The 16,822-nt window shown below is 39.6% G+C and overlaps 1 protein-coding gene across 1 annotated transcript in view; it reads right to left on the bottom strand.

Moving 5' to 3' along the window:
* The window catches only part of ech1 (enoyl CoA hydratase 1, peroxisomal), a 39,825-nt gene that overhangs the window by 6,632 nt on the left and 16,371 nt on the right, over positions 1-16,822 (bottom strand). The window contains exons 2-8 of the mRNA XM_060905728.1: positions 14,531-14,699; positions 14,256-14,344; positions 12,204-12,328; positions 8,773-8,821; positions 8,502-8,566; positions 4,171-4,241; positions 4,020-4,091 (exon numbers count right to left, since the gene is read on the bottom strand). Coding sequence (XP_060761711.1) covers positions 4,020-4,091; positions 4,171-4,241; positions 8,502-8,566; positions 8,773-8,821; positions 12,204-12,328; positions 14,256-14,344; positions 14,531-14,699 — 640 coding nt within the window. The remainder of the gene's footprint in view (positions 1-4,019; positions 4,092-4,170; positions 4,242-8,501; positions 8,567-8,772; positions 8,822-12,203; positions 12,329-14,255; positions 14,345-14,530; positions 14,700-16,822) is intronic.

Here is a 16,822-nt window from a genome sequence, read left to right as displayed (position 1 = left end):
ACCAAACTTAATAATAAACTTAATTAATAACCAAACTTCAACTCAGTGTGTTATCGTCATATTATGTTGCAATTCACAACTATTCTATGGTTTTCAAAAAAAAAAATTAAGTAGTAATCGCAAAATAGGGGCCCCCAGGGCAAGTGGGTTTAAAAGTTAATGTCAAGCCCTGCAGAAGTTTTTAGACCGAAACAAATTTTGGTTTTCACAAAGTTTGCTGCGTCTGTGTTTTTAGATCTTTCTGTCAGATGTTTCTATGGTATACTGACATACAATTATAAACATTTCATAAGTTCCAAAGGTTTTTATTGACTAATGCATCAAGTTTATGCAAAGAGTCAATATTTACAGTGTTGACCCTTCTTTTTCAAGACTCCTGCAATTTGCCCTGGCATGCTGGGAAAATGATTGTCCGGAGAAGAAAAGGTGAGCGCTACCACAAGTCCTGTGCCATGCCAACAGTAAAGCATCCTGAAACTATTCGTGCGGGGCTGCTTCTCATCCAAGGGAGTGGGCTCACTCACAATTTTGCCTAAGAACACTGCCATGAATAAAGAATGGTATTAAAACATCCAAGAGCAATTTCTTCTAATGATCCAGGAGCAATTTGGTGATGAACAACGCTTTTACCAGCATGATGGAGCACCGTGTCACAAGGCCAAAAAAAAAAAAAGAAAAAAAAAAAGAAGTGATAACTGAGTGACTCGCAGAACGAAACATTGGATTTTTGGGTCCATGGCCAGGAAACTCCCCAGATCTTTATACTATCTAGAACCTGCGGTCAATCCTCAAAAAGAGGGTGGACAAACAAAAGTGTATTTATATTGGAATTGGTATTTTTATATATATATATATATATATATATATATATATATATATATATATATATATATATATATGACCTCAAGAATGGCATAAGAATAGTTTTAAGCATTAACAATAAATCTAATATAGTAATTTTTATGATTAAAATGATTCATATAGGTAGCGGTCTGAGTGAATGACCTTGACATCTGTGACGTCACCGCGGTAAGGCTACCGGTCTTATCGTCATTTCCGCTATACTAAAACACAGAGCTAACGGCAACTTCAAGCTTCCATTTTGAGCTAATTTATCACCATGCCACGTAGAGGTGTTGCTGGCGGGTGCAGCAACATGACAGAAGGTGGATTTACGTTGCATTCATGGCCCAAGAATGTTCAAACTGCAAAGATTTGGACACGTTTTGCGAGAAGTCCACAGGCACATTGGGCGCCTACGAAGTGGTCTGTCCTCTGCTCTGCACATTTTACTGAAGACTCGTACGAGACTTCTGATCTGTTGCGGAGCGTTGGCTATAAGCCCATATTGAAAGAGGGTGCAGTACCAACAATTAAAGGGAAATAAAACTACAAGAAAAGGAAAGTAAGTTCAGTTGCACCAGTTCTCCCGAAGCGTGAGCCGAGGGTTGTTGCTAAAACCTGGGACGGGACATATCGTCGCTTGGGCAGTGACCTCCCCGCGGTTGTTGCTAAAACCGGCGATGTCCCTGAGACAAGCAGTAATGGTGGAGTACTCAGTATAGAGAAAATGGAGAATAAGTGGACCCAGCCGTCTGATTTCTCCGCTGGATACAACTTGCCTAAGCAGCAATATCTCACCCTTACATGGAAGAAGCGAATGAACGGAGAACTGAACGAACAACTGAAAGTCAGATTGTTTCAAAACAATCGGCCACAAGATCGGCCTTCAAGAAGTGAGAACAGAGACGGGTAAGCGCTGACTCTCATTTGGATACAAAACAACAACACCCGTCGTTTACCTGCATTTAGATTAATACATGTAACTTGTATTGTGTATTTAAGTTACCGGTATAAGATTATTTAATTTGCTTCAGAATGTGATTGTTTAATTAGCCTTTCACGTTTTATCAGTGAAAATGCATGCATGTACATGTATGTTGCACAAGTTATAACACCCGTCCTGTTTTAAATGAGAGTCAACCCAGGGGCGCAGATAGGATTTTTGAACTGGGGGGGACTGAGCTGTCAGCAAATGATTCCATTTTGTGTGTATATATATATATATATATATATATTACACACACACACACACACACACACACACACACACTACCGTTCAAAAGTTTGGGGTCACTTTGAAATGTCCTTATTTTTGAAAGAAAAGCACTGTTCTTTTCAATGAAGATCACTTTAAACTAATCAGAAATCCACTCTATACATTGCTAATGTGGTAAATGACTATTCTAGCTGCAAATGTCTGGGTTTTGGTGCAATATCTCCATAGGTGTATAGAGGCCCATTTCCAGCAACTATCACTCCAGTGTTCTAATGGTACAATGTGTTTGCTCATTGCCTCAGAAGGCTAATGGATGATTAGAAAACCCTTGTACAATCATGTTAGCACAGCTGAAAACAGTTGAGCTCTTTAGAGAAGCTATAAAACTGACCTTCCTTTGAGCAGATTGAGTTTCTGGAGCATCACATTAATTTGTGGGGTCGATTAAATGCTCAAAATGGCCAGAAAAATGTCTTGACTATATTTTCTATTCATTTTACAACTTATGGTGGGAAATAAGAGTGTGACTTTTCATGGAAAACACAAAATTGTCTGGGTGACCCCAAACTTTTGAACGGTAGTGTGTATACATGTTATTTCACCTCCCTCACTGCCATCACCAGGAACTACCTGCAGGCCAGGACAATGATAACATTTTAACATAGCCTATGGAAATCCAAAGTTTACACATTATCATCACGCACAGAAATTGCAAAACTGCAAAACTAGTTTTAAAACCGCTAAGTTCCAACTGTTAACCATAGCGAGAGGCTGGGCTACGTGTGTGTGTGTAAAGTGTAAACCAGTGCATCCTGACTTTCTAACTATGCCTGTGTATTGCGTGAGTGGCAGTCAGTCAACAACTCTTCACAAAGTTTCCTTATGAAACAATATGCTCGCTGAAATTATGGCAGGGAACGCCAGATTAAACATTAAAACTGCCTTCTGAGCACTGTATCTACAGGCTACCACCGAAAGAAGGAGGCTACCAGAAAGGCATCTCTACTCCGTACGATTTTACTTTCACTACGACATTACTTTGAACAGACTATCAAAAAATTGCAAGGTGATATGATAAAGTAAGGCACAGTTTACTTACAGTCTTTTTTTATTTTTTTGAAAAAAACGATGCAATCGTTTTCTGCCTTTTGGCACCCTTCATCATGCCGTGTTGGGGTCCCGAACTCGGAGGAGCTGTCCCCGATATGCCTGTCAAACTTGTGGGTAACCATAGCAACCAAGCTCGAGCTCGCAACCTGTGCAGTCTGCGCAGTTGCAACTATGTATGTACTGCTGTGCACCTCAATAAACCGAATGGTAATTAGTCTTTTGATTTTTCCGTGGGGTTTGCCTTATGCAAAGAAAGACAGCATAGACGTTTTTTCCTCCCTAAGTGGGGGGACCGAATGAGGTGAATTTAAATCTGGGTGGGACGAATCCCCCCCGTCCCCCCCTCTATCTGCGCCCGTGAGTCAACCCACAATCAGTGAAGTCAAATCAGCCTTAGTTGAGCAAGTCTGTAACAGTATTTCTTACTTTCACCATACATTTTTATTTATACGACTTTGGTCTATAGCTGTCAAAGACCTCGGCCTTAAAACCGATTCCCGCTGTGACGTCACGCACTCAGGGCTGGCTGGCTCAGCGTGGCAGCTCGAATGCCAACTTTGCAGTTGATTTTAACTCTCAAAAATATACTTTTTTTAAATTCCCATTTATGCAGCATACAAGAGTCAAGGATGGAGATACTATCCATTCAGAAATGTATTTAAAAATAAAGGTTCTGCATATCTCTTTTAAGGACATTCATTCTCCACTCTCAGACTCTAACATGGCTCGAAATAAGTTCTACGTTAAAGGCAAGTCCATGTGTTTGGTGAAGTTACTATAAGAATCTAAGTTACTATAAACCGTAAACTTGGTTAGATTTAGATTTTTTTTCCCCCTGGAGTCACAGTACCTTACTAATCCACAGCTTTTGGCTTCATCAGAATACATTTTCCTTGCAGTAAGCGCCAACTCATTCACCAAGCTGAAAGAAGGAAAAGGAAAACATTAGCGAAAGCTATTCCATTCGATCTGTACTTTACTTCAGAGTCCATCATTCTTACCTACGACTTCCGATCACTTTAGGGAGACGCTGCAGAGTTCCAACATCCGCTGCCAGGCCAATGTCGACCTCCTGGATACCATGCAGCAGCAATTCAGTATTCAAAACGCAGACAAGCATTTATATAAAGAAATGCAGCAGGGTCTGAAAATCTGCATCCACCACTGAGAGCTGGTTTAATTTACTAGTTATGAAAAACTTGATCATTCTGATACATCGTGCAAGATGTATTACTTTAGGTAGCAATGAGAGGCCATTTTTTTAAGTGGTTGTCGTAGTGCTGTGTAATGTATCAAATTAAAGAGCGTGAGGAGCTGAATTGAAAAAAACTTCTTTAATTTTTTTTTAAGACATATTTACAAAAAGTTATGAACATCTGAAAATCCAGTGTTCTATAAAATTTCCAATTCTGTCCGTTGCTCTGGTTACAAACCAGCTATCATTTTCAACTGGTTTAAATTTTCCATTCATGAGAAAAAACCTCAATCAGAAATTAACAGACCAAAAAGGCAAAAATAAAGAGATTTAGAATTTTGAGTATCAGGGTAAGAATTACAAATTAAAGCCGCAAGCGGCCTTGACGGGCCCTCACGCCAGCGGCCAAGGGGGGCGGGGGCATGCGTCCCCGCGAAATACCTTCCACAGCTTCTTCGGCAAGAGACATTACTCCCACAATGGCGACAAAGCACAGAATTGGACACATGGCAACAATAGGGTCTCGCACTGTACGGTGCTCGGGCCCTAATAATAATAATAATAATCCTTCAAAAACAATAGGGTCTCGCACTGTACGGTGCTCGGGCCCTAATAATAATAATAATAACTAGAAACTAAATGCCAAGCAGGCACCTTAATGCGAGAGGCAAAAATCACAACACGTTAGGGGGCGCTATAGAGGCCCTGAGGCCCGCCTGGATCTGGGCTTTTGGTTCTCAGTAGCGGTGGCAGTCTAAGGAAAAGGAGCCAAATTTCGTGCGTTGTCGACCATGGCAAGCACCCCAATAAGGGTCTTGTAAAGAGTTTGCTTGCCAAGTTTGACAAATCAGAAGCTGCAATATCATTTTTGCCATAACCAGCACCCCCAGGGGCGAAAGTGCACAAAATTTGGCGTATGTGTCAGGTGAGCTATGAAGAGTTTGCGTATGAAGTTTGATGACAATTGAGTAAATAGAAGATGAGATATAGATTTTTGAAGAATAAATTTTTTGGTTTTTCCCATGTCAGTAGGTGGCGCTATGCTGTACATGAGCGATTATGAGTTGGAAAAATAAGTGTCTACAACAGCAACGTACTATCACAAGGTAGTGGTGTGAAGGAAAAGCATTATGGAATTATTTACCAAAAACCCGTTTTGGAGCAATTGCGTCGGCCAAAAACAGCGCCCCCCATGGACGAAAATTCCCAAAGTGTGGTATACATGACATGGGAGGTAGTAAGAGGGTGGCCATGAAGTTTGACCAAATTTGAGGAAAGATTGGATTTTTTGCCCAAAAATAGCGCCCCCAGTGGCGAAATATCACAGAAATTGGGTAACATGTCAGAAGCCCAATGAGTGATTTGCGTGTGAAGTATGAGCAGTTTTGAGCAATTAGAAGATTTATGAATTTTTAAGCATGTAAAATTGTGCATTGAAAATTGATTGACGTATAACTTCTGAACGGTTTATCCTACGTGAAACGTATTTAGTAACTTTTGTCAGCCATGTCTGTAGATGATGTGTATCAATTTTGGTGACATTCCTATGAACGGTCTAGGAGGAGTTGCGCCCTCTTCGTGGCCATGCATTTCGCACAAAAGTGAAATTACCTCACTTCCTGTTGGGCGTGGCTAATGCATTGGCAGTACATTTTTGTCCGGCTTAGTGAGATACATATGCGTACCAAATGGCATGCCACTACTACAAACTACATGGCAACCAGGCACCTTAATGCGGGAGGCCAAAATCACAACGACTTAGGGGGCGCTATAGAGGCCCTGAGCCCCGGCCAAGTTTGGGCTTTTGGTTCTGAGTAGCGGTGGCAATTCTCGGAACTGGTGCCAAATTTCGTGCGTTTTCGCCCATGGCAAGCGCCCCGAAAATGGCCCAACAGTGGAGAAAAATAAAGAAGAAGAAGAAGAAGAAGAAGAAGAAGAATAGTGAACTCTTACAAGATCAATAGGGCCTTCACCCATTCGGGCTCGGGCCCTAATAAAGGCTTATTCTTGTACATCACAATTATGCACCTCGAAGGCTTAAAAGTAATACATCAATGAAATTGGTCCATCCTTTGTGTTTAAACATAAAAGCCAGAATTTACCAGCTACGTTCACTTTAAACTGCGGACACCAAGCATGACTAATGACGGTGGTGCTCGAATTCGCTGTGTATAAGAGGATCCAACTTTTGTTAATTCTCTTCAAAACAGTATTACTGATATTTATACACCTTTATAAATGCGAATATAGTAAGATCCTAAAAACAGTCCATTTTGTAGTAGAAACAGACATCTTTTTCTGACTATAGTTTATTTGAAGGTCAACAAATTGCAAACGTATTTACCGGAATTGTTCACAGTGTGCCCCCTTGTGGTCAACTCTTTCACAGGGGCTTGTATGAGTAAAGGAAAAAAAAAATTCTGGTCCCTTACCATCTATACAGTGGTGCTCGAAAGTTTGTGAACCCTTTAGAATTTTCTATATTTCTGCATAACTATGACCTAAAACATCATGAGATTTTCACACAAGTCCTAAAAGTAGATAAAGAGAACCCAGTTAAACAAATGAGACAAGAATATGATACTTGGTCATTTATTTATTGAGGAAAATGATTCACTATTACATATCTGTGAGTGGCAAAAGTATGTGAACCTCTAGGATTAGCAGTTAATTTGAAGGTGAAATTAGAGTCAGGTGTTTTCAATCAATGGGATGACAATCAGGTGTGAGTGGGCACCCTGTTTTATTTAAAGAACAGGGATCTATCGAAGTCTGATCTTCACAACACGTTTGTGGAAGTGTATCATGGCACGAACAAAGGAGATTTCTGAGGACCTCAGAAAAAGCGTTGTTGATGCTCATCAGGCTGGAAAAGGTTACGAAACCATCTCTAAAGAGTTTGGACTCCAACAATCCACAGTCAGATAGATTGTGGACAAATGGAGGAAAGACAAGACTATAGTTACCCTCCTCAGGAGTGGTCGACCAACAAGGTTCACTCCAAGAGCAAGGCATGTAATAGTCGGCGAGGTCACAAAGGACCCCAGGGTAACTTCTAAGCAACTGAAGGCCTCTCTCACATTGGCTAATGTTAATGTTCATGAGTCCACCATCAGGAGAACACTGAACAATAAATGGTATGCATGGCAAGGTTGCAAGGAGAAAGTCACTGCTCTCCAAAAAGAACATTGCTGCTCGTCTGCAGTTTGCTAAAGATCATATGGACAAACCAGAAGGCTATTGGAAAAATGTTTTGTGGACGGATGAGACCAAAATATAACTTTTTGGTTTAAATGAGAAGTGTTATGTTTGGAGAAAGGAAAATGCTGCATTCCAGCATAAGAACCTTATCCCATCCATGAAACATGGTGGTGTTAGTATCACAGTTTGGGCCTGTTTTGCTGCATCTGGGCCAGGATGGCTTGCTATCATTGCTGGAACAATGAATTCTGAATTATACCAGCAAATTCTAAAGGAAAATGTCAGGACATCTGTCCATGAACTGAATCTCAAAAGAAGGTGGGTGATGCAGCAAGACAACGACCCTAAACACACAAGTCATTCTACCAAGGAATGGTTAAAGAAGAATAAAGTTAATGTTTTGGAATGGCCAAGTCAAAGTCCTGACCTTAATCCAATCGAAATGTTGTGGAAGGACCTGAAGTGAGCAGTTCATGTGAGGAAACCCACCAACATCCCAGAGTTGTTCTGTATGGAGGAATGGGCTAAAATTCCTCCAAGCCGGTGTGCAGGACTGATCAACAGTTACTGGAAATGTTTAGTTGCAGTTATTGCTGCACAAGGGGGTCACACCAGATACTGAAAGCAAAGGTTCACATACTTTTGCCACTCACAGATATGCAATAGTGAATCATTTTCCTCAATAAATAAATGACCAAGTATAATATTTTTGTTTAACTGGCTTCTCTTTATCTACTTTTAGGACTTGTGTGAAAATCTGATGATCTTTTAGGTCATATTTATGCAGAAATATAGAAAATTCTAAAGGGTTCACAAACTTTCAAGCACCACTGTATATCTAAAGGTGTATGATCAAATGGGCAAAAATAGCTTGTTTAGAGATCCTTGTGTAAACCTGAAAACAAGTGTTGTATGTCATGTTAACGTATGCCATACCTTCACCTGAAACCAGGCATCCTGTGTGCACAGACGAATATCACAGGCTGTGATTAGATCCACTCCTGCCAAAGAAGAAATCAGATATACACAAAAGTGTCAGTAATTCATTTTTCAGCAGCTAAATATAGAGTGCCAGCCACAGTAAAAGATTACATCTGATGGTTAAAGCTTTGCAGGAAAAGTGACACCACAACTCTGGAAAACGTCCATCTATTATTGCTGGCTGGACTGGAGAGGATTGTACTTAACACTAACACTCCCAACAGACCTGCTCCCACACACGCGCCGTGCACTGCCACCACCACAGGCTTCGGACACTGCAGACACACGATATATAAAGATCAGATTATATATACACATATATGACAATTTATTGCTTCAGTCTATATCACCAATAGGTTATTGATTGTGTGAATACCGTAACCCCTACATGCTTTGAATTTATGTCGTGAATAAAACACGCTATTATGGGAAAATAATCAACGATCCAACGGAGTTCCTGTTACCGCCATAAAGTTGATTACTTTCCTATAACTGTCCATTCCGAAGTGTTTTATTCCTCTTATACCACAGCTATTTGCCAACAAGTGCAATTTTTTTTTTTTTACTAACAAAAGAAAAAAAAAAGTCATACGTTTTATCATTCGGTAGTTAGACTTAAACATTGTGAAAATGTTCGCATAATAAGTCACAAATCTCAGAACAGATTTACCTCCAACACTGGAGACTCCTTCCAGAAATCCTAACCATCTCCTCAGAAAAAAAAATTCACCAAATCAACAATTGGAATTTTTTTTTTTTTTAATTTGAAAAATATTTATGTGGAGTATCTACCATCTATGAATTTGCTGTTACTATAGAAGCAATAATGTACTAGATCAACATTAATATCTACACTGCAACCCTGCTATAACAAACTCCTTGGAGGATGTCCAAATAGTTAATTATATCGAAAAGTCTATAATTCTTGCGTTTCAGGTCACATGACTTTTCTTAGCAATTTCACTTCCGGTAAAACTGCTGGTGGTCTAAAGGGCTGCTGTAGTGCAAACAACTAGCGATAACTTAGAGTATGCTCGTAATCTAGAAGCCGCTACTCGCTTTAGATATATTCAGAAAATTGCTATGTGCAATGGAATCGACCCCAACAGTCTGGGAAAGAAGGATTTGTCATACGAGCTTGAAAAATCTGGTGTTGCAGACATCCTTCTACATCGCAAAACAGATGAAAGCGTGGAAGAATATGGAGGCTTACAACTTTTTTGTATGTGGCTGGGTAAAGGGCCTCGGTATCAAGTCACTGCCGAATGAATCCTGTCTTGTTTTTGCCCGTGTAAGTATTTAAAAAAAATTTAAGCTTTTCGTTCATGTCTTTACAATGAAGCACTGCAAGTATGGCTTGATTCTCACTTGTGTTGGCTCTTATCTCTCAGGTAAATCATTCACAAAGATCATCAGAAACCCCTTTAAAGACTTGGATCTTCATTAAACGATGGAGAAGTGATCACGGCGCATTGTAACTGTATGGCTGGGTAAGAATTTTGTCACGAACTTCATGCATATGGACTTTATTATTCGTCGTGGTTTTGATCGCGTGCACTTGCTGAAAGACTTGTTGAAAAGACCGCTAGGAGACCCTGTTAAAGAAAGTGAGACACGTGTTGTTTTCAGTATGGCGGCCATCGAGTGAGGAGTAAACAAAGAAACCACTGGGGACTTTAGCGCTTCATGACTCTTTTCAAAAAAAAAAAAGGACTGTAAAATAATGATACATAGCAAGAAAAGTACTTGGAAAACACTAAAGGACATAGCTGAGAGGGATATACAAACTTTTCACCAAAGTGATCACTGCAAACTTGAGCATGCTTTCGATTTAACTGAGAGGTTCAAAAGCCACCTTTCTCAACGTCTTTTTGCGAAATCCTGTGTTCGTTCACATTTAAAAAAAAGTTCACACGGAACCCTGAAGAAACTTTTATCAGTTTCACGGTTTGATCGATTCGTACAACCTAAAAAACAACGCAAGCATGAGGCATTTTCTATGTGAGCAATGCACCTTCTCCATACAAACGCTTTGTCAACTGAGCTTTGGTAGACCACCAGCTAAAGTTTTGAATAATTAATGAGGCGGATGTGACGTCACGTGAAACCCAAGAATTGCCTTTCTGGTTTTGACTTTTTGTGCATTTGGACTCTGCCCTTCTGTTTGTGCCTCGCTTGACCATTGCCCGTTTCACGACCCTTCCTTTTGTCTCAAGTTTTTGAACTCTTTGCCTGCCTGTTTGTAAATAAGTGCGCTTCCTGTAAGTACATCTATCATTCGTCTGCTTACATGACACATCGAGTAATCAAGTCTGCAATCAACTTAACTATGTGCTAACACCATAAAACAAAGGTTTAATGAGCCTCACTTAGGTGTCAATCACTAAAAATTATTGAGAACAGTGATCAAAGGATTGATAAAAGGACAAAATGACTTCTGATACAACAGTACACCTAATTTAACACCTAGTTAAAGCGTACCATTGTTGTTTTTATATACCCCCACCCAAGCACGACGTAAATGACATCAGTGATTTGCAACACATGAATGGACTGAATGCTGATGATTTAGAAAACACAGCGAATCAGTGGGTGGACACTGACAACGATACACGGGTAACCGCCGTCATTTCCATAACAGACAGAGAAATCATCACCTCCGTTCATGGTCCTTTAACTCAGTCTTCCAAAAATTGTGAGAGGAGTTGATTTCAGAAGGAAAACACACTCATGAAATTGTCAAAGTATAATTTTGTTAATCAAGGGCTGTAACTCTGGTAAAATGTGACTCAATTTAACAATCTGTGTATTACTGACATATAACAAAGAATCCTGCCAAGTTTTGCGAAATTCCTCCAAAAATTGTGAGAGGAGTTGAACTCAGAAGGTGAGTACCCTTCCTGGGACAGATGGACGGACAGACAGACATCGCCACGACATAATCCCCCTTCAGGCCTTTTGGCTAGTGGAGGATAAAAATGGGATACAAATACACATGCAACACTCCACTAATGAAAGACAAATTGAATTGAATTTATTTTTATTTCAAACATGTATAAAAAAAAAGTAACTATTTGTACATACAAAAGAAAGACAACGAGAAAGTGACAAAAAAATAACTAAATAAAATAAAGAGCCAAGACATTACAATACACCGCACATTGTTCGAAAAAGGAGTGGGAAGATGTACAATACTTTTTTAATTTCCCACCCCTTTTTAACTACCCCGAAATCCAAACTACATTACTACTCCTATAAAAATATATACCATATATACACACTTCATGAATATCTATATAAATATATAATTACAAAAATAAATAATATTATATATTTATATAGATATTCATGAAGTGTATATATGGTATATATTTTTATAGGTGTATTAATGTAGTTTGGATTTCGGGGTAGTTAAAAAGGGGTGGGAAATTAAAAAAAGTATTGTACCGTACTTCTTCCCACTCCTTTTTTGAACAATGTGCGGTGTATTGTAATGTCTTAGCTCTTTATTTTATTTAGTTATTTTTTTGTCACTTTCTCATTCTTTCTTTTGTATGTACAAATAGTTACATACATTTACAATATATAATTACAAAAATAAATATAGTTTTTATTTCAAACATTTAAAAGCACGTATTGTAACAAAAACGAGGCTACCTTTTCAATGACTGAGAATGTATCCTGGTATTTGGAAATGATGCCGCGAATATTCCATGCTACCCTGGCTGCATCGTCTCCGTCGGGCTGTAGCAAACTACCACCAATATCCATAAGGTCAATACCTAAACAAAATGAAAATGGATTCTTTGAACAAAGATTGAAACATAGAAAATGCAAAAAAAAAACAATGAGGAAAAAAATAAATGTTCTGCCATGCTGATTTATGAATCCCTGTGGAAAATTTGTGCTTGGTGTAATGCACTGAAACTGCTCACACATACTGTAGAAACTTGCGAATCTAGTGTGTGAGACATGGGAAGCTAGTTCAATCTGGAATATTGGCATGAATTAGCAACAAGAATGTGGTTTCTGTCTAATTTAATTATTTCGATATCCATTATTGAGTTAATGGACACATTCAGTTAACTGCTTTTTTTTTTTTTTTTTTTTTGGGGGGGGGGGGGGGGGGGGGGGGGTTAATGTGCCAAAAAGTCAGGATCATTTTCAAGTATCATTACATGTACTTATGTTTGACAGATTTAATATAAAGAAATCTTGAACTGAATGTACAAGAATAGTTGTTTTAATTTCAGCTCAATATTTCTGCCTGGTCTAAAATTTTTCATGGAGCTATAGTGAGTGTTAAAGGAGACCTGAAGTCATTTTTAAACTTGCTTTATTTCTTAATTAGCGCGTTATCCATTTACGTTTTCGGTTTTAGTAACCTTATATCGTGACTCGTATTGGCAACTAATTGCAATTAAATATTATACTTATTGGCCTATTCAGTTTTTAGCCATGTTGAATTTAGTTCGTTTGGTCCACGGCAGGCGTCGCTTATCCGTGCGATCTTCACGAGACTTGTGCGAGACTTCGAAACTTCAAGTGTCAGCCAGGTGTCAGTGCCGCCATTTTGAAAACTGTTCTCCAAACGAAAATATTGAACAAAAACGAGTTTAAATGACGATTACTGCCTACTTTTTTCAAACTTTCCTGATTGCTATCAAAACGAACAAAACTTCCGGCTTGATCACATCAGCATTCGAAAGAGGGCGGGCACCTAACCCTGTTGGTCACTTTGATTTCCGCTGTACGTTTTACTTCCGTCCTACGATGTCTCGCACAGGTCTCGACGAATCTCGTTCACGGCCGTTGCTTTGACATACGGACTGATATATTACAGAGCATGTTTCAAACACTCATAACTTGCTATAGCAGCGACAAAATAGCGATCAAAAATGCATTCCTATATTTAATAAAATGAGAAACAGAATTTTGATAATAATAAAAAAAAAAAAAACTTGCCTTCAGTTCTCCTTTAATGGAAATGTGCTGTAGCTCTCATCTGTTCCACAGGCTTCATAGTTAACTATCTGCATGAAAATATAAACTGCCTGCTCCCAAGACTTCTTTAGTGCTGATGAACACCTACAACTTACTCAAAGTCAGGCTTAACAGTTCTGCTAGACCTGACATTTTCTTCATACCAATAAAGTGCACAATCAATACCCAAAACACTTGCGCATTCAAATATTGGCACCTCAAATAGTGTTAACTGTGTATTCATACCACTAATTAGAAAGACTATAAATGTAATTGTAAGTTTAACTAGAACTGTGAGTAAACTCACTATAGAATACCCCCCACCTACGAGCCTGTCATCGTACGTATATCGCCATACGTAAGGGAATACGTTGAATTATCTCCCCTGGAAAACATCAAACTGGGATTATTTTTCCTTCATGCACATCTTCAGGTGGTATACTGCAACTGTGGAAAGTTTCATCAAAATCCATCAAACCATTTAGGAGGAGTTGCGCTTACAAGACACATGGACGGACGGACAGGGTGATTCCTATATACCCGCCCAAACTTTGTTTGCAGGTGGTGGTATAATAAATTCTGCCCTTGAAAAGCATCAGGATACTTGTTCTAAATTCACTTTGCGTTATCACATGGAGCCATTGTTTGAATTATGAACAGCAATGAGAATAAAAGCCCTGCAAACCTGGATAAAAAGGAAAGGACAAAAATTGCATCTTGCTTTACCTGACGTGAAAAGTTTCCCGGCACCTGAGAACACCACCACACGGCATTCTGGGTCTTCAGCAATCTGATTAAAACAGTCAACCATTTCACTGCAGGAAAAAAATAAAGAATGTTATATATATTATATATATTACTGATGATATGCACAGTTGACTAGAACAGAGTATAAATCCTACACCTTATATAGAACAATAACAAAAAGATCCAATGCACCAAACCAGAATTACAGTTGTGTCTTTTTTTTTTTTTTTAAACAGGGTGATGGAAAAACATACCTCCAGTAGGCTTTGTTCATGGCATTGCGCTTCTCTGGTCGGTGCAGCTCTACATGAGTGATGTGATTGGCTGAGTGGGTGACCGACAGGGTGGTGAAGGGTGGAGTAGGGCCTCCTGAAGTCGACAAGGCTCTAACAGCATTCAGAGTAGGAAACCACAGGCCCCTGCCTGCTCAACACCAGTCAACAGGTCAAAATAACAAACATTTACATAGGTGAAGAAAAGGACACGTCTATAGCCCCATACATGGTGCATGACAATTTACGTACAAGCAGAGTGTGAAATTAAGGTCTTGCAAAAATATTCATCCCCCTTTGTGTTTGTCCTGTTTTGTCACATTACAAGCTGGAATTAAAATGGATTTTTTGGGGGGTTAGCACCATTTGATTTAAACAACATGCCTACCACTTTAAAGGTGAAAATTATTGTTTTATTGTGACACGAACACCAAGATGAAAAAACAGAAATATGGAGTGTGTATAGGTATTCACACCCCCAAAGTCTGCTGCAATTACAGCTGCAAGTCTCTTGGGGTATGTCTCTCTTAACTTAGCACAGCTAGCCACTGGGATTTTTGCCCATTCCTCAAGGCAAAACCGCTTCAACTCCAAGTTAGATGGGTTGCGTTGGTGTACAGTGATCTTCAAGTTATGCAACAGATTCTCAATCGAATTGAGGTCTGGGCTTTGATTAGGCCATTCCAAGACATATTGAAATGTTTCCCTTTAAACCACTCCAGTGTAGCTTTAGAAGTATGTTTCGGGTCATTGTCCTGCTGGACCATGAACCTTCATCCCAGTCTCAAACCTCTGGCTGACTCAAACAGGTTTTCCTCCAGAATTGCCCTGTATTTAGTGCCATCCATCTTTCCTTCAGTCCTGACCAGCTTTCCTGTACCTGCAGATGAAAAATATCCCCACAGCATGATGCTGCCACCACCATGCTTCATTGTAGGAATGGTGTTCTCAGGGTGTTAGGTTTGTGCCACACAAGGCATTTCCCATGATGGCCAAAAAGATCAATTTTAGTCTCATTTGACCAGAGAATCTTCTCCCATGTGTTTGGGGAGTCTGCCACATGCTGTTGGGCAAACTCCAAACGTGTTTTCTTAAGCAATGACTTTTTTTCTGGCCACTCTTTCATAAAGCCCCACTCTGTGGAGTGTACGGCTTAAAATGGTCCTATGGACAGATGCTCCCATCTCCGCTGTGGATCTTTGCAGCTACCTCAGCATTATCGTTGGTGTCTTTGTTGCATCTCTGTTGCCCTCCTTGCCTGGTCTGTAAGTTTTGGTGGGCAGCCTTCTCTTGTCAGTTTTGTTGTGGTGCCATATTCTTTCCATCTTGCTGTAATGGATTTAACGGTGCTCCATGGGATATTCAAAGTTTGGGATTTGATTTTTTTTTTTAAAATAACCCAACCCTGATCCATACTTCTTCACAACTTTGTCTCTGACGCGTCTGCAACACCAGATAGTTCGAGATGTCCGGGAACTTGACCGAAGGGTAGTTTTCGAGATCGTATGACAAATCCTTCTTTCCCAGATTGTAAGAGTCCATTCCATTGCACATAGCAATCTTCTGAATATATCTAAAGCAAGCAGTCGCTTCTAGATTATGAGCATACTCTGATAAGTTATCGGTAGTTGTTTGCACTGTGGCAGCAGTTTTGGTTTGCTCGACCACCAGCTATTTCACTTCTGGTAAAACCGCTAAGAAAAGCCACATAACTGAAACCCAAGAATATGTGGTGCTTTAGTTTTACTGATACAAATTAAAAACCAGCCTCCTCTGTTTTTCCCCAAAGGCAGGGGAGAGTGTTAATAAGGAAAGGAATGAATGCTTTACTGAAATAAAAAAAATTTCCTCCCCTGCCTTTGGGAAAAAAAAAAATGTTCACATGGAACAGAGAAGGCTGGTTTTTAATTTGTAACAGTATAACTAAATAAGTGAATGAGAAGTATATTAGAGTGGTGCAAGACATGTATGAGAACAGTGAAACAGCAGTGAGGTGTGCAGTTGGAACGACTGAATGGTTCAAGGTGAAGGTGGGACTTCATCAAGGATCTGCTCTGAGTCCTTTCTTGCTTGCCATAGTGATGGACAGCTTGACGGACGAAGTGAGGCAAGAGTCACCACGGAACATGATGTTTGCGGATGATATTGTGATATGTGGTGAAAGTAGAAAGGAGGTTGAGTTGGGTTTGGAGAGATGGAGGTATGCATTGGAACAAAGAAGAATGAAGGTGAGCAGTAGCAAAACAGAATACATGTCCATCAGTGAGAATGGGG

This window comes from Neoarius graeffei, chromosome 23 (genome assembly GCF_027579695.1).
Source record: "Neoarius graeffei isolate fNeoGra1 chromosome 23, fNeoGra1.pri, whole genome shotgun sequence".
Taxonomy (NCBI): Eukaryota; Metazoa; Chordata; class Actinopteri; order Siluriformes; family Ariidae; genus Neoarius; species Neoarius graeffei.
This window is presented reverse-complemented; position numbering and strand designations above follow the sequence as displayed.